This window comes from Zonotrichia albicollis, chromosome 4 (assembly GCF_047830755.1).
Source record: "Zonotrichia albicollis isolate bZonAlb1 chromosome 4, bZonAlb1.hap1, whole genome shotgun sequence".
Taxonomy (NCBI): domain Eukaryota; kingdom Metazoa; phylum Chordata; class Aves; order Passeriformes; family Passerellidae; genus Zonotrichia; species Zonotrichia albicollis.
Window position 1 is genome coordinate 70,654,632 of NC_133822.1, and position 26,049 is coordinate 70,680,680.

General features: G+C 42.3%; 1 protein-coding gene across 2 annotated transcripts in view; it reads right to left on the bottom strand.

The window, feature by feature from the left end:
• The window catches only part of RERG (RAS like estrogen regulated growth inhibitor), a 91,154-nt gene that overhangs the window by 63,843 nt on the left and 1,262 nt on the right, over positions 1-26,049 (bottom strand). For both annotated transcript variants that reach the window (XM_005481872.4, XM_074540064.1), the window contains exon 2: positions 25,510-25,684. In XM_005481872.4, coding sequence (XP_005481929.1) covers positions 25,510-25,570 — 61 coding nt within the window. In that variant the 5' untranslated portion in view covers positions 25,571-25,684. The remainder of the gene's footprint in view (positions 1-25,509; positions 25,685-26,049) is intronic.

Genomic DNA, 26,049 nt, shown 5'->3' on the forward strand with positions numbered 1-26,049 from the left:
GTCAAATATGGGCTCAGTCAAATGTTTGTCTGGCATATGGGTGACAAAGTTTCCAGTGTCCATGGTCCAGACAAGAGGATGAGATGTTGGAACCCTGGATGCTGAGAATTTTAAACTTTCTGTGCTGAAAGGCACAGACCCTCAAGACAACATTACATTTGACCTCGGGCTGTGCCGAAGCTTCTAAAATTGATTAATAGCACTGGAATTATGGGTGTGGAGTTTGAATAGGAGTCTGTAATATCACAGGGTGGAAAACTCAGAGTTTAAGGTTTTATAATGTAGCAATATATGTAGAGCAAGATGGAGCAAATTTTAGGGTGGAGACAGGTTTCTCTTCTTCACCTTCTTCTCCATGGGTTTGGGTGGTGTTTTGTACCAGGACAGAAAAGTCCACAGTGCAGACTTTGAGGAATTGGTTGTTGGCTTAAAAGGGAAAATAATTTAGGTGTCATTTCTTAATTGGATAGTTTAGACTTTAAAGACCTTGTAACAAGAGATAGTTGGCCATTTTGTGCCTTGCTAATGAAAGGCTGCAGAACTCCCTGCTGTGAGAGTGTAACACTGATAAGAAATAACAAACACCTGAGTCTGAATGTGAGCTATCATCTCAAGTGCCTTCAATCCTGACTGAGGTAAAAAAGGGAGCCCAAAACTGGCAGCAGCTTGTGGCTAATTGGGGGCCAGGTGATGGAGATCAGCTGATTGCAGCACTTCCCTTAAACTGCAAATCCATTAGACTGCTTAGGGCAGCCTGAGCTTGGCATGGATGGGTGCTCTTTGGGCAGTGGGATGTACCCTTAGAAGGATGGGAAGGAGCTATACAACAAAGGTAAGAGTCCTGCACGGAAATCAGTGGCTGTTTGTGGATGTTCCTGGAGCAAATATTGTTGTTTTGTGTCTGGATACCAAACAGGGATTTTTCATGTCTTCCTAGTGCTTATATCGGTTTCATTAATGTAACACATGTGTGGATTTATCAGAGTGCAAAGCAACCCGAAAAAGCAGTGAGAACTATTGTAAAGCAACCCAAAAAGCAGTGAGAACTATTTCACATTATACAATCTTGCAGGAGGGAGTTCAGGGAAGGCTCTGTCTCCTGGCCACAGCCAAAGGAGCAAATCAGAAGCTCTTGGGGAATTCAAACTGGACTGGCTGGGGCAATTTTTCTGCTTTTCATTTCTTGTGTAGAGAGCTACTTGAAAAATTTCCAGCTAACTATTTTTTCCCCCTTCTGGAAAATTCCAATTCATGAAAATCAACAAGTTTCATGGGAATATGCTGGTTTTTAAAATAAAATATTTTCATTGCTCAGAGGAGCAAAAAGCAAATGGTGATGACAAGGTCAAGGAATGTTCTGATATTTCATTTCAAGCTTGTCAGCTTTAACATTTCATCCTGCATGAAAATTTAAACAGAGGCAAAAATGAGCCATGACTTATTTAAGTAAGAAAATTAGTTTACAGTTAACTTGTGGTGCTGGAAACAGGGTGTGCAGAAAATAACAGGCCTTTTGTGAAATTCCAAAATCTGCTGCTGTTGGTCTCAGTGGGGAGTTTTATCCTGGGTCAAGGAGATGGGAGAGGGTAGAGCTGTGAGTGCCCATTTGAGGAATCAAGGTACTGCTGTTAATAGTGAGTTTCAGGAAGGTCATTGTGTATCCCTAGGCATGGAACTGCAGCTCATTGCTAATGCCTTTCACACAGCTGTGTCATAAAAGCCTTGGGATTAGATGCTTTGTCTGGAAAACCTACTCGCAGGCTTTAATTCACACCTATCCCTTTCAAATAGTAACTTCTATGAGCAGTCCTGTATTCATCCTTCTGATGTAGTAAGATATAAAATATATAATTTTCTCTTTAATTGGTGCTCTCTGCTCAAGAACACAACTAAGTTCAGGTTCTCTGGCTGCTCCTGTGTTCTTCCTTTTATAAGGGCAATAATTTTCATTTCTTGGAGGGCTTTGGGGTTTTTTTCCTGCGAAGCAGGAGTGAGTGGTGTTACAGGGGCTGAATGCTTGGCTTTTACATTTGTAATAATTTTTAGAAGATATGCTTGTCCTGGAGCTCAAAATGTATGTGAACATGAAAGACTTGTAGAAAATAAAGGGCTTTTGTAAAATTTAGAGATCCATGGTCAGCTTTTGCGCTAGAAACATTTCTTTTTCTGTATTTAGCCTAAATGAAGCAAAGGAGCCCATTTGAACTCAATTCAATAAGAAACCCGCTCTTGAAATATGGCTTTTATGCAGAAAGTGTCAATTTTGTATCAGAGTTATACATTGACTGCTTCCTGCATGGAAACTGTGCCCATGTTGAGGGCAGAGGTGCTAAATTCAGCACATGCTTCTTGTCTGGGGTTGGGGGAGCAGCTGAGAGCACCCTGTGAGGGCCATGTGTTGGAGCTGGCAGTCAGACCCCCACCCACAGCCCTCCTTTTACACGGCAGCAGACAAGGCTGATGTCAATGCCTGTCTGAACAGCATGGCAGCAGATCTTTGGGGTTTTTTTCCCCCACTTCAAAGGCTCCTCCCACCATGTGAGTCAGGCATTTTCTATCATTTATCTAGCTCTGCTCTTAACGTATTTTATTCCAACCAAGGCTTCAAAGAGCCTTTTGTGATTTGTTTCACAATGCCTTTCCTGCATGATTTGGCAACAAGATGAGAATCCAATTCATGACAAGGTTCACTCTCACCTCTCAATCACAGAAGGGACCCCAATGACCATTGGTCCAGCTCTGGGCTCTGCAAAGGATGGGAAATATCTGATGTGATCTAATTTATATTCAGCTTCAACCACACCACCTGGGTTATAGCAAATAGAAGCTGATCTTTGTTTATGGCAGTCAAATAACCATTGGGGTGACCTAAATTTTCCTAATGCATTATGGCATGTTTTTATGAGTACATGGGCCTTCAGCAGCTTTTATTGCCTTGATTGTTTTTTTTAAACTTGGTTTGTTCAGCTGATGGAAGAGGTCACTTTATTTCCTACACTGGAGATCATGGGTGCATTCCCATGCTATGGATCACCTGCAGCTCCAAGTGCTGTGTAAGAATGCTTCCCCCATAGGGCTCCTTGCTTTGAGAAAGGATTTGTCCAAAAATTGTGAGCTGTGTTGAAAGGTAAATTTAAATAATTAGCTTTCTCCTAGGGGCCACAATGCAGGGAATGAGATTTTTTTGGCCTACGCTTCACCAGGCATCAGAGCTGCAGCACTGATATAGCAAGGCAATACCTTTTTTTGTCTTCCTCTCTGGGGCTAACCAGGCTGTGCCATCTGCTCCTGCCTGCTGGACAGGGCCCAGGGAAGTGCCAAGCAGAAAAATGAGGTCTTAGAAAATGAGAGGTGAGGGTGGATGAAAAGGAGGTTCCAAGCTGGGCAGAGGAAAGTAAGACCAGAAAATGATGAGCAGAAAGGGAAATAGGCAGGGGGAAAAAATCCCAGTTGTGTCCTACATGACTTTGTGCCATCTGTGCCTGGCTTGGTGTGATTTTCATAGCAGTGCCAGTGGTAATTCTAACAAAGGGAGAACTGAGTTTAGGAGCTCAGCAAGTGAAGGAAGGCAAGAATACTCCCAGATGAAGAGATGCAGCCCTTACCTGAGATTGGCCTTGGCTTGTCTGACCTTAAAAACCTGCAGGTCCTAGGAAAAACTGTGTTTTAAAGGAATGTGACTGACGTGATGCCATGAAAAGAAAGGTGGTGCCTGGTTGCAGTCAATGGAAAGCACCAAGAAACCTTCCTAGGCAGAAAATGTTCTGCAGTGAAGGTTAGCATTTGGGCCTGAACTAGTCAGTGATTTCTTTGCTGTTTTCCCAGATTTTTGGCTTGACTCATTTGTGAGTGGCCTTTCTCCAAGAAAAATGTTATGCTGTTTCTATGGGATACACAACAAGCCCAAGTTTTTCCAGGATCTGATAATCCCTCTTTCCTTGTATGCCTGTGTGTGCACTATGGGATCTGGTGACTCTCTGCTAGCTGCTGCTGCTGTGTTCTGACCCTGGCACATAAACACCACCTGCTACCCAGGAAATATGGACAACCTTTAGGGTTTAGCAGCAAATGAACTCCCTGAAGACACAAAGCCTGTCCCAATGTGACACTTAATGTATAATTCTATAGTCCTGAGCTCTAGCTACCAAAAACTTTGCCTTGTTATCTTGATTCTGCAAGTCTTGTTGCAGAACCTGTAGGAGAAGTTGTGTAAGGCACTGAAGCCCCTTCAGACAGGGAATGTGATCATGGTGGTTTATAAACCAGGATGTGAAACTTCAAATAGACAGCTCCAAAAGCCATTTGATACCACACAATATTGTAAGCTTGTGGTTTATTTCTGAATCGCTGATGTGGGAAATGAAAGATAGACAGTTTGAGCTCCTGGAGATGTGTTTTTGGGCAAGGAAAAATACCTGAAAAGGAATTCAACTAAATTATAAAATACTAGGCTTGAAATCAGGAGAGCTATGCAGAGTATTCTAGGATAGTCATTATGCTTCAAACTAACACAATCCTTATTTCAGAGCAACTTTCTTGTCCTCTGAGAATGCTCTTTGCAGGATATGCTCACCTCAGAGCTGCCTGTCATTGCAATATGCTGAAAATGAATTAAGTTCAATGTACTTCTAAGGCTCTGCTTGCTCATCTTTGCCCACAGCAGACCAAATTCTGTTCTGCATATCTTCTCTGACCACATCTATAGCTGCCAATTCCCTTTGTATGAAGGCAGGAATATTGCAAGAAGGCCCTTTGGCATGGGCAGCATATTTAAATTTCTCATCTGCCTTAAGCTGTCCTAACTAAACTGTGGGGACCAGGGTGTCTGTATTTGTTAATACTAAATTTTCACACTTACAGGAGGAGTAGCTTTTTATTTCTTTCTTTGGATTGATTTCTGACTAGGTGTCTCTCTATAGTCTTGGTTCTTGAGGGGAAACATCCTTAATCATCCTTAATTCTCACTGCATCCTTAATTCTTTCTGCATCATGAGACTTGCAGGTGGGTTTGGTGTCTCAGCCCTCCTGGTTTCCACAGGAAAAGAGCATCTGGGACAGAAGTTTCTACAGGGGAGAGCTATTTCAGATGAGTGCTTCAGTGCCAATGGGAAAAACACAGGGAGAGGGTTTAAACTGGACTGAGAGAAAAACATTTTCTTTGAGCCAACTCACTGAGTCTCCTACATTCCAGTGAGAAACATTTTATAACCTCCAGTATTTTTAAAGCAAAAGCATGAGCCTGCCACTCATCAGGAGCAGAATTTTCTTTACTTCTGTTGTAAGACAATGTGCCTTTTGCTTTTCAGAAGGGCCCTGGTGTGCTCCCGGGTCAGGTACCAAACGTTTGGGGACTTGGCAGTGGGTTTAAATGCCTCACCAGTGAGATGGGAGGAAATGCAGGAGCACAGGGATATATTCTGTAGGACAGAGTGAAGGCAGCTAAGTAGTGGAGTCTGGTTGATCCAAGCAGGAACTCACAGAGCTGAAGACTCCTTGAATCCTTGAGATTCCACACAGAGATGTTCTGCTGGATGCCCAGTGAATGGGCAAGACACTGGACCTTGAAGATACTGCTGGAGGTGTTAGGACAAGATGGGGAAAGTACATGTGAAGATATAAACTCCTTAGCTCAAAATATTGTGATTGATGGCTTTTTCTCCCCTGGGAAATGGGCATTTCACATATTCACACCTCTAAATGTTTTTTTCAGACACAATCTTTATGGTCTTTTTCTTTTACAAGAAATGTATTTGGACATTAAAATAGATTGAGAGAAAAATAATGTGGAGGCCAAGGAGGTAGCCACAAAAGAAATCTCATCTATTCCCAATCATTTTTACACAATTACAACACAAACTGACATGTGTGGAGCTTCCCATTGATGTGGTATTCAATTTTTTAAAGGCCTAAAAAGGATTTATTCCCCCCAGGCTTTTTTGAAGTAAACTTCTAGTCCAATAATTACTTTAGAGTTGAAGTGACTGACCTAATGTTGTACAAGAACTCTCTGACAGATATAAATTTTGATTCTTTTCAAAGACATCTACTCCTTAATGACAACTACATCATAAGTAGACACAGGTATCTCAATTTAGGTAGGCACACATCATTTACTTTGCCCTAACTGCTGTTTGGGTAGTCTTTCCCAAATAAAGAAACTAGTTTGTCTGCCATGCCCTCATGCATCTTCCCCAGTATTTCTTGCAGATAGAAAAGTGAGAGAACAAAAATGTTCTGCTGGGCTATTGAAGATTTTATTTGAAACCTGATGATCAGCAAACCTGATTTTTGGGGACATTTCAAAAATGTCCCCAAAAATCATAACATTAGTACAAGCAAATGGCTTTTTGCTACATCTAAAACACAGTCTGTGGAAGCATGGAAACTCTGCAAGTGGTTTCTAAGAAACATGACTAAGAAAACTCCTCACAGAAAAGACATTCAAGGAAAGCTCTTTAAATTTAAGGAGAAACACTTCCCCTGAGTCATAGCTACATTTAACTTCCATATGTTAGGTATTGTAAATTCACAGTGAGCCCCGTGGCGGGGAAGAATGATGCATCTGACTCCATGTTCTCAGAAGGCTTATTTATTACTTTATTATATTAAAGAATATTATACTATACTAAAGAATACAGGAAGAATACTTACTAAATGCTAAAAAGATAATGAAAACTTGTGACTTTCCAGAGTCCTGACACAGCTTGGCCCTGATTGGCCAATGAGTGAAAACAACTCATGACAGAATCCAATGGAATAATCACCTGTGGGTAAACAATCTCCAAACACATTCCACATGTGAGCACAACACAGGGGAAGCAAATGAAATAATAATTGTTTACCTTTTCTCTGAGGCTTCTCAGGAGAAAAACCCTGAGTGAAGGAATTGTGTCCAGAGAATGTGAATGCCACAGTGGGAGAAGGAGGTTGTGGTGTAGGGGAAATGGGAGTTTCCTCCAGGAAAACCTTCAGATGAGCAGTTGCTTCTTCAGGCATCTGCTTGTAGGATTATGCCAGACGTAAAACTTTGCATCCATATGGTGCGCTGCAAACAAGGCACTCACTGCTACACAAACATCAGCTGATTTCTGCACATCCTTTGTTTGCCTTCTAGCCAACCCTCTAATCTCTGCTGGGGCTTGCTGGGATAATTAAAGAGGAAGCAGGAAATTAAAAGGTGCTGTGTTCTTCAGGGACAGGGATAAACTGAGGTAGAGAATGATTGACTTGCCAGGACCACACAAGGAGTGGGAGCACCCTCAGATTATTTCCCAGCTTGCAGCCCCCATTGGGAGATGTGGGATTTCTTGCATTAAAACTGCGATTGCTCTTGAAACGCATCATGGAATTTGGGAAGTGCATCATTGGACTCTTGGTCTGGCTCATCTCCTGGCCACCTGTGCCCCTTTGGCATACAGGGACAATGGCAAAGGATGTCCTCAGAGTAAACCACCCTGGGCTTGGACACAAGTGGCTGTACCCCTTCTCCTTCTGTGACTTCATGTCCCTTTTAACTGACTCAAAATTATAAATTCTGAGTGCTCAGGTTGGTAGAAGAACACTGTGGTCCTACAGGGATTTTGATAAGGGTGTTTTCAAGCACAGTGGTGTAGCTGAAGTGTTTATTTACAGTGAGACAAATCTTTCTGCTGCTTGGCTACAGACAGATAAGGTATTTTTACCTAGGAATCTGGGTGTCTGTTAAGAAAAAAGAGAATTAAAACACGAACACCTTCCATGATGAACCCCAAAACCACAAATATGCAACTCTTTGAATAGCTCTATCTTGAAATATTATTAGACTTGTGAATAAGCATGTTTGTGTGTTATCTTGTTTTATGAGGGCTGAATACCCTTGCTTGCAAAGGAAAATAACACCTTATGGATGGCCCAGCCAGCACAGAACTGTGCCTCCAGATAAAGTGCCCTTACCAAAGACAGCACCAGGCAGAAGCAGAATTAAAAATAAGCCAGTAGCTTAAGAATCCCAGTAAAATGAAATGCAACTGCCCAAATTTTGCTCTCCATTTCACTGGCATTGGTTTGTGTGCTCAAACTGTAACAGAACTTTCCAGATTACAGACTTTAAGAGACAATTCATCTGTTCAAGAACAACTACCCCATACTGCTGTGACTGTGGTGAAAGGAGTCCTATATGAGAAAAAGTCATTTTTATGCCGATTTTGTTTGTTTTTAATACCTGTGCTGAGACCTCAAGTGCTGGTTTTCTTTGATGGAGACCTTGGAAATAGGTTAACTCAAGGAGCTGTTTGTTTTGTGGAGCTGAGTGCATATAAAATCACCCAGATGGCTGAGAGCCAGGTGCAGTTTTCTTCAGTCACAAAAGTATTGTCATTTCTCATGACTTCACTGCAATGTTTTTTTGACATTTGCTGCCTTTTCTGCGTCCCTGACTGATGGCAGCAGACACTGAGAATCTCAGCTTTGCTTGAGAGCCCATGGAGATGTGTTCAGCCACAGTGATTATGCAGAGTAGTTTGAAAGTGTTATGCAGGTGTGTTCTGTAACCTCACACACAAATAGAATAATCTCAAATAGCTGAAATAGGAGTGCAGGAATTCCTTTCCACCTTCCCCTTTTTTTATTCTATTCCCAGGAGTTTTTCTGTGTCATCCACACTTTGCACCTGTATAGCTGCCCCAGGACAATTACTTTAAGCATTTCTCTCAGCTTAAGAAAACCTTTTCCTTGTGCCTCAGCATAAGATGGAAAATAACTCCAAACTGATCAAAGATTTTTCACATTTATATAATAAATACCAGCAGAATTAAGAATAGATCCTGGAAAAGTGGGACCAAAGTCTCTTGCTGTCAACAACAGCTCACTGTGGTTCATTTTTGAGAAACAATTACTGGAGACCATTGTAATGTTACTTCAGACATTTACATCAGCCTGACTTTGAGGTTAAATATTGAAATGTATGCATTTTTTCCTGGCTGCTAATTAATTGTTGGTGTAGACCCACGTGGACTTCAGAAATGTCATTCATTTGCTCTGTGCACATAAACATGATCCTTGCACTTGTATTCATATTGAAACTTCTCTGTAGCAGTTAAAATTCACTGTGAGTAGCTTGGAATGTTCAGGAGGATTGGTATGAATCAGACTATGTTTCTCTAAGAGATTCAGAAAGCTCTCTGCCTATACCATAGGATAAAAATTACTGAATACCCTGTATCAAGCTAGTAAAGCAGTTAATTATTTTCCTTTCTAAACAGATTTTAAGCCCGCTGCTCAAAAAGGCTCAAGCTCTTCTCAAAATCACCTGTATCTTTTTCACACATAAAAATATGGAAATATGTTGAGGGAAAGCTTCCATAAAGAAAAGGGAAAATAATGTGACATTCTAAATCTGTAGACATCGCCTGTATATTTGCTGAAGATCAGACTTTTATCACTTGCTAGAGGTGTAAAATTAATATGCCTTAAATTAATAAAAGTACTGATTTCATGCTCCTGCAAGCCACAGGGGAAATGATGAATTAATGCAGCTTTTGCTGTGAGCAAAGCAAAGGTTTGAGCAGGAAAAGTGTGGAAGGATGTGTCCCCAGAATGGCAGAAACCTGCAAGATCCCCTTCCCACTGTTCTTCAGCAAAGGGATAACTTGAAGGGAACAGGGAATAAAGGGATACTAAGGGGAGGCAGTGATAATCCATCAAAAATCTCTTTTCTAACAGCACACAGAGAGCCTAGGAAAGACCAGGGAATTGCAGACCCTAAACTCCATGCACAGGGACAAATGCTGCAGGGGTGTTTTGTTTCACCAGGCAACAGGCAGAATGATTAACTTAACTCTTGCACTGGCTGCTGATGCTGCCCTATAAATAGGCTTTAAAAGTTCTAAGTTCCACAGACTTAGGGCTTAAGCAAACAAGGTACAGTTTAATGGGAATATCATGAAATATAGGATCAAGAACTACTTACCAACACAGACCTTTTTTAATTTTTTTCCCTGCTTTTATCTTAGTAATACACAAACCGAAGTCCAAATGTGGACATACTCCCAGCGTATTAGGGTTCTGCAAAATTGAAATTGGCCTTATTATCACTGGGATAACAAATTTTTCATCGTGCCAGTTCTGGCCAAGGTGAAAAATTTGCTATTCAAACAGTTTGCTTCAGTATTCCAGCACTGAAGCAGAAAGTGGAGGGAACTGGAGGGAAGGGCAGAGGAAGTTACTTTATAAAGAAAAAATTGCATTGAACTCACTTTCTGAGAGAAAATAAATTAAATTGCCCTCAAATGAATTATTTCCCCCACAGCTTGTTTCAGCAGCAGGCAAACTGCAGAGCACTCATTTTTTCACTTGTTGTGTTCTGGGGAAAAGAGACAATTATCAAGTTGTGTATAAGGCTCTGACTTCTAAAAATTCATTTCAGTTTTGTGTCATTACTGCATGCACATAACACTCATCTATGCTGTCTCCCCACATAGTAAATGCATTTTTTAATATAAATTTCCTGGTGAAAACTGCACTAATGCTGGTAAATGGGGCTTGTGTTGGTGGTAAATGTGTTGAGCTTTGACAGGGAGATACTTTCCACCTCTAATCTAAGTGAGGCGCCAGCAAATCCATCAGAGGAGATTTATTTAAGAGATTCATCCCAGTGCTGGCCTTGCTGCAGTAAAACAGGCTATAAAGTTCCAGCAAAGCCAAACAGCAGGGTCCTGCTGGGCTGATGTAAATGCCACTGCACCCAGTGCCCTGTGCTCATCCTTTGGGCCAGCCTGAATTGGATTTTAGGCTGCCCCAAACAGGTTCTTAGGATTTTTATTATAAACAAAGGCCTCCCCACTGCCCTGCAAGTGCTGAACATTGGGAAGGCTTTGAGATCACTAATTATTTTAAGAGTCTTAAAAGCATTTAGCTAAGACAAATATCCAGAAGTAAGGTGAGCACCCCAAATTAATGTGATGCACTGACAATGGTTTCTGGGGCTACTGCTGCATGGTGTGTATATATATATGTGTACTATATATTATATATAAAATATACTCAGGGTTATATTTTATATATATATAAAAATACCATATATATATATATATATATATATATATATATATATATAAAATACCTTAAATAAATATATATATATATATAAATAAAATATATTCATTCTTCCCAAGCTGTCACTGTTCTGACTTGGACATGGTATTCCAGCCTGGCACTAAATAGCCAAAATTTAAAAAAAAAAAAAAAAAAATAAAGATGCAGCAAACAACTAACCTTCAATTGAAGTGGATGAAAAAATAATTCTTCTGGAATGGCCTCAGTTAGGACAGTAGATAAAATAGGAAAAAAAATTCTATCCTGGTGGTACCCTTACTTCTAGTTGCACGGGATGAAGAAAAGATGCAGAGTGTAAAAAGCTATATAAAGCCCAAGCAAGGTGGAGAGAAAGTTTCACAGTGATGTGCAGAAATGAGGCAAAGGAACTAGGGTTTAGCCACTGATCTCTGATGCTGGGAGCTCCACTTTTTTAGCTCCCAGAGCTGCTTGCCAAGACAAATCTGTTTCAGATAAGCTAATGGAAAGGCAAACTTAATCCTAAATTGCTATTTGCTCTTCATTTCTCAGGGCTTGTCTCCCATGTACTTCATTACTTCTTCAGAGAGTCTGAGCTCATTTTTTTTTTTTCCCTACACAGCTTCTTGAAAAGAAAGTGTCCTATATCTAGTGCTGGAATGTCTTCATGAGGAAAATTTAACTTTTACCTGCAGCATGTGACACACAGCTTGGAAGTTCCAGAGGCATTGGTTTGCTACCAAACACAGGTACGCTTTCAGAGGCAAAGGAAACGAACACCCTTGCTGACATCCTGACCCCACTCTTGTCATATTTTGTGCTCCTGCTTTGGGGACTGATCATACTAGAACACCTGGGCAGAACTGCTACAAGAATATTTTTTAACACAGACACACAGCTATTTTTTGTTTTCCTAACCTTATTCTTAGAAAGATCTGTATTGCTTCTGCAGACATCTTCCAATAAAAAAGAAGCAGCCTGGAGCGGAGTCCTAGCAGGGAAATGTCAAGTCTGAATAGTTCAACCTAAGCAATGGCCTTGTGGGATCTCAGCACCTCAGGACTGAGGTGCCGAGCCACCGAGACCACCCTTGGGGGGCTCGGGAGTCCTGGAATGTTGCCAGAAGTGTCTGGTGGCTGGACTTTGATCCTACACGGGAGACAACACCTGTATGAGGATAGGAGGGTTTCACCGGGGTGAATGGTGAAGGGATTAGTTAATTAGAGGGTGAGACACAGGGTTTAGGATTTATGTACAGGGGGGTTTAGAGAAGTAAGATGGAGGGGTTGGGGCGTGTCCTGTCCTCCTTCTTCTTCTTCTCCTCCATCTTCTGTGGTGATGGTGGCACTTTAGGATTGGTCATTACTAAAAGTGCACCGGGCAATAAGAATAAATGGTATTGGGGAAAAATGATAAATATTGTACACGTAACCATAGGTATAAAGATAGGTGACTGTCCAGAGGGCGGACACAGTGTGCTCATGGCTGACTGCTGAGCAGACCTCTGTCGGGCCGAAAGAAAATCTTTTAGATAAACAATTAATATACATAAAGACCGAAAGAAGAACTGAAGCCTCTTCTCGTCCTTTGATACGCGGGCTGCCCCAAGGCCACTCCGGGCCTTTCCAGGCCCTTCAAACAGCCGAAAACCGGACATGGCCTAAGAAACTCAGGAGGGTGCTGGTACTACCCTAACACTATTTAATGCTACATTAAGAAGTTTTGCTTTCAGTGAAGATCCTGAGAGATGCCACTCATCCCTGTCAGGAAAAGAAATGCAGGAACCCACTGACTTCACTTAGGTCAGCATTTAGAGGCAGCACAGCTAAATAGATCTTGTTTTAGGACCTGTGATCCTGACATGTCCTGTGCTAGTCATTGCCATTGTTTCCTCATTATTTTAATTACCAAAGCTCTTAGCAAACCACGCCTTTATGTTTGTTTTGTTTTTTTTTTCTTGTTTTTGGTTGGTTTTTTTTTTTCCTCCTCTGAGCAGTCCAAGCCAGGCTCATGTAGAAGTATCACATTGCTATAGAACAGAAAACCTCATGACTTTGGGCATTTTCCTGCTGTCCTGTGATAAGAAGCCTTCTATTAAGTGCTTGTATCAAGGAGATGGAGGCACAAGGTTGTGGCAAGCCTGTATTTATGTGACTGAAAAATAGAGCATGCTCATAGGGGCAGTTTGAGTCATTCAGACAGCAGGAAGAGTCCTTGGTCCAAGGAGTCAGAATCTAGATTGAGCTGGAATGGTCTGGGTTAGATGACCTTGGTCAGTTCCTTTGTGGTTTTATTCAGTGTGTTCTCAGTTTGTGAAATCCATGCTGCTGCAAGGGTCTCTTAGTGCTGTGCTGCATAAAATCTGGTGCTGCTGCAAGGCAGGGGTGGAAAAAACCTGTGAACTATAACTTTTCCAGATGATGTGTTTTTAGAGAATTTGTAGGATTTAAATAGTGCTCTAAATTTTGAATGAAAAACGATGCAGCACCTATGACTGAGGAAACAGCACCCACACTTTTCCTGGCTTTGTGATTTTGCCCTTACAGTGCTTGCTTTAAAACTGTGTTTTGTCTTTCAGTTCATTATATTACTTTCTGGGAGTCTGCTAGAATTGGTTTTGGGGTCACTCCAGACATGCTCTTTTCCCCTGGGCATGGTCCATGGCAAGATTGATCCTGCTCCTGGTGGCTTTCCCAAGCCCACAGAAATAAACATAGGCTTTTTCTTTTTCATTTATTTTCATATATCAGCCTCCTCCTATCTGTGATGGCCACAGCATTTGTTCAGGACACAGCACAAGGTTATTTAGTCTAGCATTTTGTGGAGCCTTGAATTAATCTTTAATTTTCCATAACTAATGTTCTGTATTAGCTTTGCAAACAATCCCTTGAAATTTCCATCTAGTTTTGAAGAGTTGTAACTAAAGCTCACCTTCTGTGACTTTGCTTTTTCATCTTCCAACAGTGTTAGCTTAAGGTTTGTCTTTCTAAATCTGACTGCTTCTACATTTCCTCTTTGATATGTGCAGATCTCCTCTGTGCAAGCTCTCTATTTGCCAGTGTGCTTTCAAATCTTACACCTTGTTCAGAGGTAAAAATATTCCTGTCAGCATGTAACGCTCTTCCTTTTTATTCTGATCTCTATGAGAAAAAAATTGCATCTGTATTCTGCTCTTCTATGTGCTCCTGTTAATCTCTGTTCTTGCAAATAAGCCACTGCTGCACAAATTGTGCTGTTCATTTTAATGAGTTCAAAAGCATAAAATTTGGATGTTCTCATTAACATCCCTGCAGTGCAGTCCAAACATTGATTCAGTGAATGCTTTCCACCTAGTGCCATAAAGTTACACGTTAAATAAAACCAATACAGAAAGTTACAGAATATTTTCCTTGGGTACTTAATATTAAATCTTAAAGATTTCATAACAGTGTTATGAGGATCCATTTGATCAAATGAAGAGAGGGCTCCATGTGGTTAGTGTGTAGGAATAAGCAGATATATAGAATACAAACACTACTGAAAAAAGGGAAGCGGCCCAGAGGGAAGGATCATGACTGTAGCAGGGTTTTAGCTTAAGAGGAATTAAAAATCCATTAAGCACCAGGGAAAGATTCTTAATCTTAATTTAATATACTGATGGTCACCAAGATCATATTTTTTAAGCCAGGAAGGGTTATTGCAGTCCTGTTCTCTGACCCCCTTGCAATGAAGGACATAAAAGTTTGTCACTGGGGAAATTATTGAAGGAGGAATAAAACCTTTAGGTGTTTATGAGGCACCTAGAATTACACAGGTTCTGCACTGCTGAGAGCAGCAGGGCAGAAAACCCTGCACTGGCTGCAGGCTACCACAGTATGGACAGCCCAGGCTCCAGGCTTGGCTAATATTGAAGTGTGGTGCCAAGTGCACCAGCTGTGTGACAATATTCGAGTTTCCTTTCAAATGCATGGGCTGAGGGAACTGCTGTGATTTACCTTTTGGAGAGGCTAAGGTGGTCTAAGTCCTGCTACAGCAAGGAACAGAAAATAATATTTTCAGGGCTCTGATGTGCAAACAAAGTTCTTCACACTGGATGATATTAATATTTTCACAGCTTACTGGAAGGGCACCATTTAGTAAATGTTTAGCAATTGAAGAACTGCTATAAAATGAGCCATGCAAAATTATTATAGGTGAATAAAAAGTCTTTTAGGTACAGACCTAATGTGAGGTGAGATATATGATACTGAGCAGGGAGTTAGTTTTAATAACACTGAAATTTTGTCCTGCTGGATATGAAGACCTGCAGGCAGATCATGAGACTCTTCATACCTGTAAAATGTCAGAATTTAAGAAACTGCTCAAAGATTTCTCTGCATTTTCTATGGTCTGTCTCTTGCCTCATCTTTCCCAGAATCCCAAACTACCCTGCCCCACAGCTGATACTGATTGTACCATGAACATCAGGAGCTGCAGGTGATTTTACAGATAAATATACATCATAGCTGCTTAGGAAAAAGGCAACTTTAATGAAGATTCTTCATAGAAATAAAATAAAGAAAATCTATATCTTTTGGTGCTTTATTCTGAAGAGGGAGATTAGGAAAACAGAACAAGCAAAGCTCCTTTCTTAGTTAAGAATCCAATATATCTGCCTTATCAAGCAGGAAAGAGTGGAAATAGTGTGGTCTTTTCTGTGGAGTCCTAGAAGTCCGCAGAATGATACATAAGACCTGTCCGAACTATGGAAGTTTTTCTTACAGTACAGGCTCCCAAACTCCTCCCAGTCTGCACTGAATGCTATGTGAATTTCCAGCACAGTGGTACTGAGCTAAATCTCAGGGGCCTCTTTCATACTAGATCCCAAATAGCAATTAATGAAGAAACCAGTCATACTGAGTATGTTTAAAATAGAGGTAGTTTGTTTTCATGAGAGAGGCTTGGTTATTTCACATACTGGGTCAGAAACTGCAAACAAAATTTGCTGAGAAATTACCAAAGTGATGCTGAGGATACACAGTGGTGGGTGGTGAGAACTAGACTGGTTTAATTACACTGAATACTAACAGAAGAGTATTCTTGCATGAGATGTTATTATTTACGATTACCATGGGAGATTGAAGATTAGTATATGCATGTTTGATTGTCCAGGACACGGTTTACTGTAATATCTTGAGACCTGTAATGTTCCACATAGCTAAAGGTCAAAATTTCTTTAATTGGAGATAAACTTTTTGAAACTTTTGCCAAGACATATTGTGGATCACAATGAACCTATTTCATGCTGTAAATCAGCCTGGAGGAGAACCAACACCAATGCACATAACCAAAGGAATCCAGTTGGGTTAAGCAGCAGTGCATCACAAATTCTACCACTGAGGTTGGGTAACAAGGTGTTTGTTTTGGCACTCATACTCCCATGTCCAGCATTTTGGAAAGCGTGGGGTTTGGTGGGGATTTTTTGTTGATATGTTTTCTCTGCCACCCATGGGTCTAATACTGCATTCTTCTGTGGTGACTCTTCAATAATTTCCAATTTATTCTGCAGTGAAAAAAGGAAATAGTTGACTCTGATCTTCTTACACTTTGAATGACACTTTTGAAGTTCTCCCTTGTGCAGCTCCTCTGGGTCAGTTGCTGGGTAGGTCAGGCAGAGATCATGGCTGACAGCTCTGGCTAAGTGGCTTCCACTGCTCTGGGGAGTGGGAATTTTGTTTCCCAGGGCAGGCACAGGGATGAGCTGCTGACAAAAGCAGCTCTCTAGAGCAGGGTTGTGTAAATCTCTGATAGACTATGTTATAGTCAGACTGAGGCTTGGATGGAAAATGCAGCCACATGAAGGGGGGAAAGGAAGTAAAGACAAACTCCTTTTGTGCTTGCGGGTTCTGTGTGATCACATGTGGGTCAAAATGAAATTAAGTCCTATTGGAAAAGCAGTGAAAGACAGGATTGCCAAATATGTTTTTAATGAAAATAAGTGTTGCTTCTGTGCTTTATTTTGCTGTCAGTAATAAGTGTCAGTGGCAGGGCCAGAAGAATCCCAGAGGGCTGACAGGGCTGGCTCTCAGATGCTGCCAGCCTGGGAGCCATCCCTCAGGCTTGATCTCAGCAGCCCTGGCCCTGAGGAGAAATCATGGAAAGGAGCTCTGGCAATGCCCAAGTCACATCCCTGGGTGATTTGGGACTATCAGGCTCCCATTTCCTTCACCCCAGTCACTTGAGGCTTGTCCCAGCGGCCTGCCTTGCAGGATGGAGGCTGTGCTGGTGGCCATGGTTCCCACAGCCCTTGGAAAGCCACAGGGCTGCTCAAGCACTGGAGAAATTCCCTCCCTGGGAGAATACATCCTGCCCACTTGCATCCTTCCACCCTGAAAACTTCTCAAGCCACTTATCCAAACAGCTCCCCTGTGGCAGCACAGCACTGCCACTGCCCCAGGCCTCTGCTCTGGCTTTTCTGCAGCTCCTCTGCTGCTGACCCCATTTGCAGCAGAACAACCTGGCAATGTCAGCAGCTCTGTGTGCTTTCAAACCCAGGCTCGATGTTTTCAACATATTCCCTCATTTTCCTACAAGCAGACTACTGTCTAACATTTCTGGAAAGGCAGCTGGAGGCCCCAGCCAATTTCTATGACATTTTAAAGCTGCACATATGTTTAATATATCTACTACTTCCTTCCCCAGGGCTTCATGCTTCTCTTGCCATTCATCTTTTTATGCTGGATGCAGAGAACATGAGTTATCTACAGCATCCCTGCCATAACATATGGCACTTCCCAACACCTACATGGCAAATCCATCAGGAGCTGTAGCAGCTGCAGCCTGACTCCAGCAGTGTGAATGCTCTACCTGGTGGGAAACAGCCATAAAAAAGAACTTTTCCCATTCAGAAGTACAAAAAGGCTATAGAAACAGAGGCACCTCCCTCAGCTGTTTGCCTGTCTCCAGGAAAAGGTAGGAGTCAATGAAAACAGGAGGGGCTGGTTTGATCTGAGGTGAAGGGAAGGAAATGTGGGCTCAAACAGCAGGTCAGGATGAGATCTGCTGAGGTGGGACTTCCAAAACTCTGGGGTGGCAATGGAGAGCTCCAGCAGCTCCCCTCAAACTGCCTGTGGAGAGGGAAGGGAAGCTGAGGGGTGTCCCTGCCCAAAGCTGGGATTGCCTCTGCAGCAGGGGGTGTACAAAAGGCTGCCAGAAATACTGAGCAAACACAGACCTGGAAAGAAAGCAGCAAGTGAATGAGGGTGCCACAGCCCCCTTGCCCCTCAGAGCAAGTCTTTGTCTCTCCTGCTCACCAGAGCCCTGTCAAGAGTGTGGTGAGAGGGTACAAACACCTCCAGTCACCAGCAGATAATGACAGCCCTGCTACCAGGGCTCAGCTACAGCCCAAAGCATTTCATTGATCCTCCTGCTTTAAGGCAGTGTTAGTTTTTCATACATCTAACATACTTATTTTTGGGTGCTGTAAATGTAGAAGGCTCAAGGGTGGCACAAAAGAGTTTCTTTGAAAAAATACAGACATAATTTGTTTCTCCTGCTCTGCCACAAAGCCAAAATAGGTAAATTTACCTAGTTCTATGACCAAGATTAGCTATGTACAGATATAGACTGCTTTTCTTTTTAACCTGTGCAAAGCTGGCTTCAGGCAATGACTGCCTGGAGCAGCCAACATCCTCCAAATCCACACCAAGGAGTGGTTTCCAGGACCAGTTCCAGTGGGATCCACTTCAGAGTGACTGTTCCTTGCTGCATCACACCACTGCCGCCAGGATTAGCTCACCTGGTCTCATGCCCTGAATATTTGATGGTGCACAGTCCACTGACAGTGTGGGCAAAGAAGGAGCTGGGGATGAGAAACAGAGATGGGAGGAAGCCCAGAGTGAGGAGGATGAGAAAGGAGCTGTAAATACAAAGTCTTCCTGTAAAGAACAAAGCTACTTCACCATATGCAGTCTTTAGGGAATATGCACAGTTCTAGGGAATTGCAAGGGGGAGGGTGACAGCTGAGAAGAAGCAAGGCAAGAAAAGTATATACAAGGAAAAAAGACTTCAGATAGCAAGGAGGTAGCAACAAGTTTGTGGAAGATTAAAAATCTTGCTGTTTCAGAAAGTTTCTGCATTCTGTGCCCTGCTGGGGAGCAGCAGACTGACCCAAACGGTGCAAACCTTTACCAAAACCAGACAAACCATTCCTGGAACTCCAGCAGGAAGCTTTGCAGTTGCCTTTGGCAAAACTGCAGGAGACAAGGGGGCAGGGCAGCTATCTTATCAAGGCAAGAGCTGCAGGGGGTGGCCAGGCACAGGACGAGGGAAAAATTTGTGCTGCGCGCATAAATCTTGAATCCTTGCATTCCTTCCTCAGCAATCAAACAGCAGGCTATATTTAGCCCAACCTAAACAACAAAAAAAAAAAAAGAAGAACAGCAGGACTAGTCTTGGCTCCAACAGCTGCCACCAGCTGCTCAGAGAGGATACAGGTAGAGCTGGTGTCAGATGTGGTTAAATGAGATGGAACAGGGGAGGCAGCTATGCCTGAACGAACAATGTTGGCACTTGGTTAGAGGAATTCTGCATTTTATGATTTCATGGTTAGCCAGAAGGAGGATCAAATGTTGAGCAGAGCATGAATGGTTTCCACTACAGCAAGGACAAGGCTATAGTGAACCATGGATAGTCAAACAAGCAGAGGAAAGGGAGGGGGTAACAGACACAAGCAGAGCAAATGTTTGCATGTCTAGCCCAGGTTCCTGGTGTTCTTCTCTTTAGTTCTAGCAAGATCAAGATGACAAGATCAACAAATGCAGTTTTGAGAAAGGCTGTTGGCTAAAGAAATTGTATCTGGGTGATAAAGCCACAATGCAACTTATTTCACCAATGCATGAACCTGGGGCTCTCCTTCTGAATGGGCATCATCATTCCCTGAACAGGAGCTTGGGATTATTTCAATGCAGCTGTTTGCTTGCAATATTACTTGTTCCAGGAGGACACATTTGTATTCTTGCTGGGGAAGAAATAATCTTAAAGTTAGTGGCCTAATTACTGTTATGACTTATACACATACATGCACAGTCCCTTCAGAGGAGCTGGAGCTGGTTGAAAAGTGTAAAACAAGCCAATGTAAAAATTTGGAGTGTTTTATGAGTACTTTATCAGCAAAATAGGACAAAACAACAAAATTTTTTTTTCAAATTTTGCAACATAGCAAAATTAATATAGTGGGTGTTGAACATGATCACTGAATAATCACTTAAGCATCTGGTTGTCATTGCCATTCCTAAGAACAAAGGGGGAGAAAAAAGGCAAATGACCTACTACACTAGTGTAAGTAAAAAAAATACAAACCAAACAAAGCCCTCAACAGAAAACCCAGCCTCTTTCCACCCATACTTCTGGATTTCAGAGGCACCTTAGTACAGTAATCATACATCAGTAGGTACAGAAAGGACTTTGAAGATCTTGTGGCAGCTTTCCCTGCCTCACCAGCAGAGCTGTGAGCTTGATAACTAATCACTCCTTAATAACTCGTGTTTCCTCTGCAAAAGTCCCTGAAATGCAACTGGTGGGGGAAAATATATGAGCAGGGATTTGTGAAGTAGAAAAATCACTTTGGGCTTCTTTCCCAGTAACCCAGAGGGGTTTTTGAATGGGGGGTGGGGTGACAATGAATGCAGTTCTATTTCCCAGATGCCCAGACCTTGCAATTGGGAAGTGATCCCTGGTAGTGTGTTTCAGACATATCCCCAGATAATGAAAACAAAACACAGATTTCTTGAAGGACTCTCTGGTTTGGCTGCTACTTGAATTTTTCTGCAAGAACTTTCAAAACCAGGTATTTTTCTCCCAGCAATGTTCCCCCATCCTGGCTTAGACATGGGAAAATATCATAAACCAACAAATAGAAATATATATCTGCTCAGGACTTTGTCAACTGTGACTCAAAAATTATTGGAGCTGCTGAGATCTTAATTTCTGTGATGGTACATTCTTTGTGAGGTGAAACTCACTGAAACCTATTTCTGGTCACCTTTTTGCCCAAATGGAAGCATGCAAGCTGTTGCTGGATCAAAAGGTGAGAACAGCCCTGTGCCCCACACACCTGATTGCACAGGCAATGATTTGCTTAGGAGCTGATACGTTTACTGTACATTTATTTCAGTATCATTTATTGGGGGAAATCCTCAGTATCATTTATTGGGGAAAATTTCCAGTATCTCCCCCATTGCTGAACACACACACATTTCCATGTCCCATTCCTCATCTGCCCATCAAGACAGATGAGAACTGCATCTGCCAGGGGCTGGGCAGACCAGCCCTGCTAACCCAGAAATTTGGAGTGCTCAGCCTGGCACACACGCAGCAAAAAGGCACCTTGGATAGCACATGCTGCAGCTGGACATTGTCTCTTTTTTGGCCAAAACAGAAAGGCTCCTAAGCAGAGGTATTTTGAGCATTCATAGTTCACTGAGTTATGATTTGGAAGAGCATCAGCCATGCAGTGTTATCCAGTACATCCCCTGTTTTCCTCCTTCTGCTTCATACATTTTCACTCCTCTTTAGATTTCTGGGCAAATGCCGTGTCTTGTGATGACATGGAGGAACAAGGCCTTTAAGTCTTTATTAATTGCTACCACTGTAGTTTTAAAAGGAGCTATTGAGGAAATCCTCAGTTTTGTTACCATAGGAATGAAGCTGTAGGATTCAGTGAAAGAACAATTTAAACAGCAGTGTTTAAGTGATTCACTTCAACTTTAATTCTCTGCTCCATCCAAGCTCCTCTTGGCTGTAAAGAACGACTCTAAAAGCTGTTTTCCCTCCTCAGTGCTGCTTGACTCCAGCCCAAATTAGGAGGTACAGCCCTGTTATCTGTAGCAGGTCTTAGCAATGTCCCTTCCCACCCACAGAGCACTTCCTCCTCTTCCCCAGTGAAGCAGCTGCAAACTGCTCCTTGGCTCAGGCAGGGCTCCTCATCTGGCTTTTTTCAGCTGTTTTTAAAACAATGTTTATGCAGCTTTTATACAGTAAGAACAGGGTGAATGGAGGAGTAATCTAGTGCACTGTATGAGAGCAGGTTGTACCTGGTGAGTTTGGCCATTACTCAGTGTAACTCTGGTCTGGGGGAACTCCTGTGTGTGCTGGTTTGCTCTTCTTTTTCTATCTGAAAGGTTTAGGTCTGCATTAAGTTAAAAGGCAAAACAGGACAGGTGAGTTGATTAGCTATTCTGCTGGTCTTCTCCAGCAGGCAGGAGGAGACAAGGCAAGGAAGGAGAGCAGTGAAAAGCTGACACTCACATTAACGATTGCCTCCTGTTTGTTTTTTAAACCTTTGAATTGTGGAAACCTGATAAGCAGCAAGAAAGTGGGAAAGAAAGAAAGAAATGTTTTGTTTTCCCTGGATTTAACTCCTTTGATAGATCTCAAAATTTGAGATATCTCAAAATTTATTCACTGAATAGGGATAGCATCTCTATCGAAAGAGATCTCCCTTTTGATAAGAGATGCTATCCCTATTTAGTGTATATTTTGAGATATCTCTTCTGATAGAAATGCTATCATTATTCAGTGAGTATATTTGGAGATAGCATCTCTATCAAAAGAGATATGACTATTCAGTGAGTATATCTGGACATATCTCTTTTGATAGAGATGTTATTACTATTCAGTGAGTATATTTGGAGATATCTCTTTTGATAGAGATGCTATCACTGTTCAGATTTGTGAGCAGTGTTCTGGCTTCCCACCTCACATTTTGGAGAGTCTTGGGAGGGATTGCTTTGTACAACAGGGAGTCTTTCACCCTTAAAACAGATGCCTGGCATTAGCAGTGAGGCTGGGATGTTCCTCAGCTCTCAGTAATGGTAACAGGTCCAGCAACTTCTGTAGTGCCCGAGGGACAGCTCTGGCTCTCCACACACTGTCCTGGAGCACAGCACTTCTTTCTCCACAGCTGCTGTGACTCACTGACCCAAGCTCTGGTCAGGCAGTGGGAGAGGAGCCTCTCCAGGACATTGCAGAGCGTGCCTGGAACTCCACAGACCCTGTCAGGTGCTTCAGCCACTTACAGATTAAGACCTAATGCCTGGCCCTTCCTCAGCAATGAGGATGAGCCAGGAAAGCAAGCCAGTGACCATATTTTGGCATGACTTTCTGGCAATTGCAGTGGCCCTATTTATCACCCAAAGTCTCCTTTTCATGGCATGTGTGCTCCAGCATTCTGCCTTGTGCTCTTGCTTCTGGAGTCTGGCTTATCTTCCAGCTGTCTGGCCAAGTCTGCTCCAGCAAGCTCTGACCACAGGGTCCTGTCCTCCAAACTGACCACAGGGACAGGGCATGGTGTGGTAACACCAGAAAACACATTACTGACACTATTCTAGCAGGGTGCTGCCCACCAGAGCCAGCTGTCTGCGGGCTGCTCTGTGCCCAGGTCTGTTCCTAGCAAAGGTGCAACAAACAGCACTTGCACAGCTCCCACTGTTGTTGCTGTTGGCTACAGGCAAATAGGTATTTTCAGACACCACCCCCCTCACACACACACACACACACACACATTTATTCCTCTGCAGTTGGCCAAGCTGTTGAAACTGGATCCTTTTATGGGAATGTACAAGAGGGGTTTTCATAAGCAAGCTGGAGATTCTGGAAGGCACAGTTCAGGCTCTGTTCAGGTAGCTGATAGAGCTCTGTGGCCCTTCCACCCCATTAAATGCACTCTGTTGTGCTGCCCACTTATTTCTGCCTTCGTTTCCACACAGACTGGCAAATATGGTCACAGTCAAAAGGGGGGACCTCATTCATATTTTATGTAATATTTCCTTGCATCACAAAGGGAAAAAAATGAGAGAGGAGAAGACTTTGAAGGACTAGGATGTTTTTATTGGCTTTCTATTTCTTCTGTCTCCCACCCATTTCCAGGACTACAGGAAAACATTTTTACTATTTACACTATCCTAATATATACTGAAATCTACAAAAGGGATACAATAGGTAAAAAAGGCTTTTGTTGATCCTGTGCTGGTGTAGCATTTTAACAGGGCACTTTAAAGGTAGTTTTGTATTTTTTAAATATAAGCTCTCAAACTATTAAGAATACCAGGGAGGGGGAACTCTTTTAGTCTTTGTTTTCCTGCAAATATTTCAATGTTCCCTTGCATTATTTTGAATGCAGCCAAAAGATTGGAAAACCACAGAAACCATCAACTGAATAAGATAAACCAAAAGGGGAACCACTGAAGTTGCGAAACTTGGGTAGGACAGTGAAATATGAATACAAAAGAGGGAATGGGGTAAGAGCAGCAGGGGAAAAGGAAGAGTTTAAACTTATCCCAGTATATTATCAGCATTCCCTGGGGCATTCTATTCAAAAAGGTGGAATTTAATCTGCATTGCCTTTGAATAAGCAGTATAATCTCTAAGAACTTCTGCCTCACATATGCCTTTTGTCCTGATAGCTGACAGAACTACTTCACTGATAGTGTTCTGCTAAAATACCTTCAGGGTAAATGTGCTTTTATAAACAACCCATTCCCAAGTTACTGAAACTGTAATGCTTTTATAGGATAGAACCTTGGCATGTGTAACATAAAAGTCACTTTGGGGAACTGGAGCTGGTTGATGGCAGCTGAGTCTGGCTTAATGCTCTTACCAGGACATCCTATCTCCTGCCTTCTCTTGTGCACATTTTTTTTTCTAAAAGAAACAGTGTCTTACAGTTCCCAAAGTGCCACAGGAGCGTGATTAGGCTCAGTCTCCTCATTTCCTCATCCCTGTGGTGCAAGGACTTGTTAGAGTGGTCGTGGAGCTGTCAGGTTAATGCAACACCCCTGAAGTACCCGAGAGAGATTGCAAGCCTCACACTCTGCTCCCCATCTCACCAGAGGAAAGGCTGTCTGCACAAATGGATTTTTAACATTTATGCCTCCCCCTTGTGTCTCTACCACATGAAATCGACAGACTATGTTTATTTCTCAAAAGATCCCTGCAAATGCAAACTTTACACATGATGCTGTCTCAGATTGCTGGTAAACATGTAAATCCAGGAGAGCATTGAGAACAAAACTTCTTCTAAAATCTCCTGTGGAAACCAGCCAGAATTACAACTGTGACAGAAGTCATCTAATATTTAATAGAGGATAGGGAGCATAATACCCCATGACTTCATCAAGCACAAGCTAAGAAGAGACAAATTGAATATTACTAATTCTGTTCCACTGCAGAAGAATGATGTTTCCACTTACTCCATGAGAAGTGGGTTTGATTTGGGAAGTTTGTTTTGGTGTTGTTGAGCTTTTTCTTTAAAAGTGATAAAAATACTTATATTGAGTAGAACCTGGAGAAAATAGCTCCAAAGAAGGGAGAATTCCTGGCCTGATCCCAACCTCCCTGACAAGAAGGTCAGGGATGTCCCTTTTTATGAAGAGTTTATCAGCACAGAGGGAGCAATAAGTTATCCAAAGATAAGCAGAAGAAAAAATCAGAAGTCAAACGTACCTGACTTGCCCACGCCAGCCCGACCAAAGATCGCCAGCTTCACCTCTGCACTCTTGGCCATGCTGGAAGGAAGGCAGTGGTGGCAAACTCCCTCAATTTCCAAAAGTGAAGCACAAGAACTGTTCCCAGCTCCTGGCTTCAGCTTCACCGTGTCATTGTGACGTCAATGCAGAGCCTGGGGAAGAGCAGCACAAGGATGGAGCTGCAAGGAGCCAGGCTCTCCCCTTCCCCTGCCCACCCCCTCCTTTTTCTTCTCCTTTTTAAATAATCGTGATAATTGATGCTGTGTTCCTGCTTTAAGCTTTGCAGCAACACCACTGACACATTTGGCACTCTTTGTGCAGAGCCTACCTTCAGCTTTCTGGCTATTGCTTTGCTTCACACTGGCACTGTAAGACTGCAAAAGGTACTTAACAACACCAAGCACCTTGCAGGGCTCCCGATTATTTATTTCTTCCTTTCTCTTTCAGCTGAAATTGCATCTATTTACTGTATTTGAAGGCTATTCAGGGAATTATTTTTTGTAGAATATATTTAATA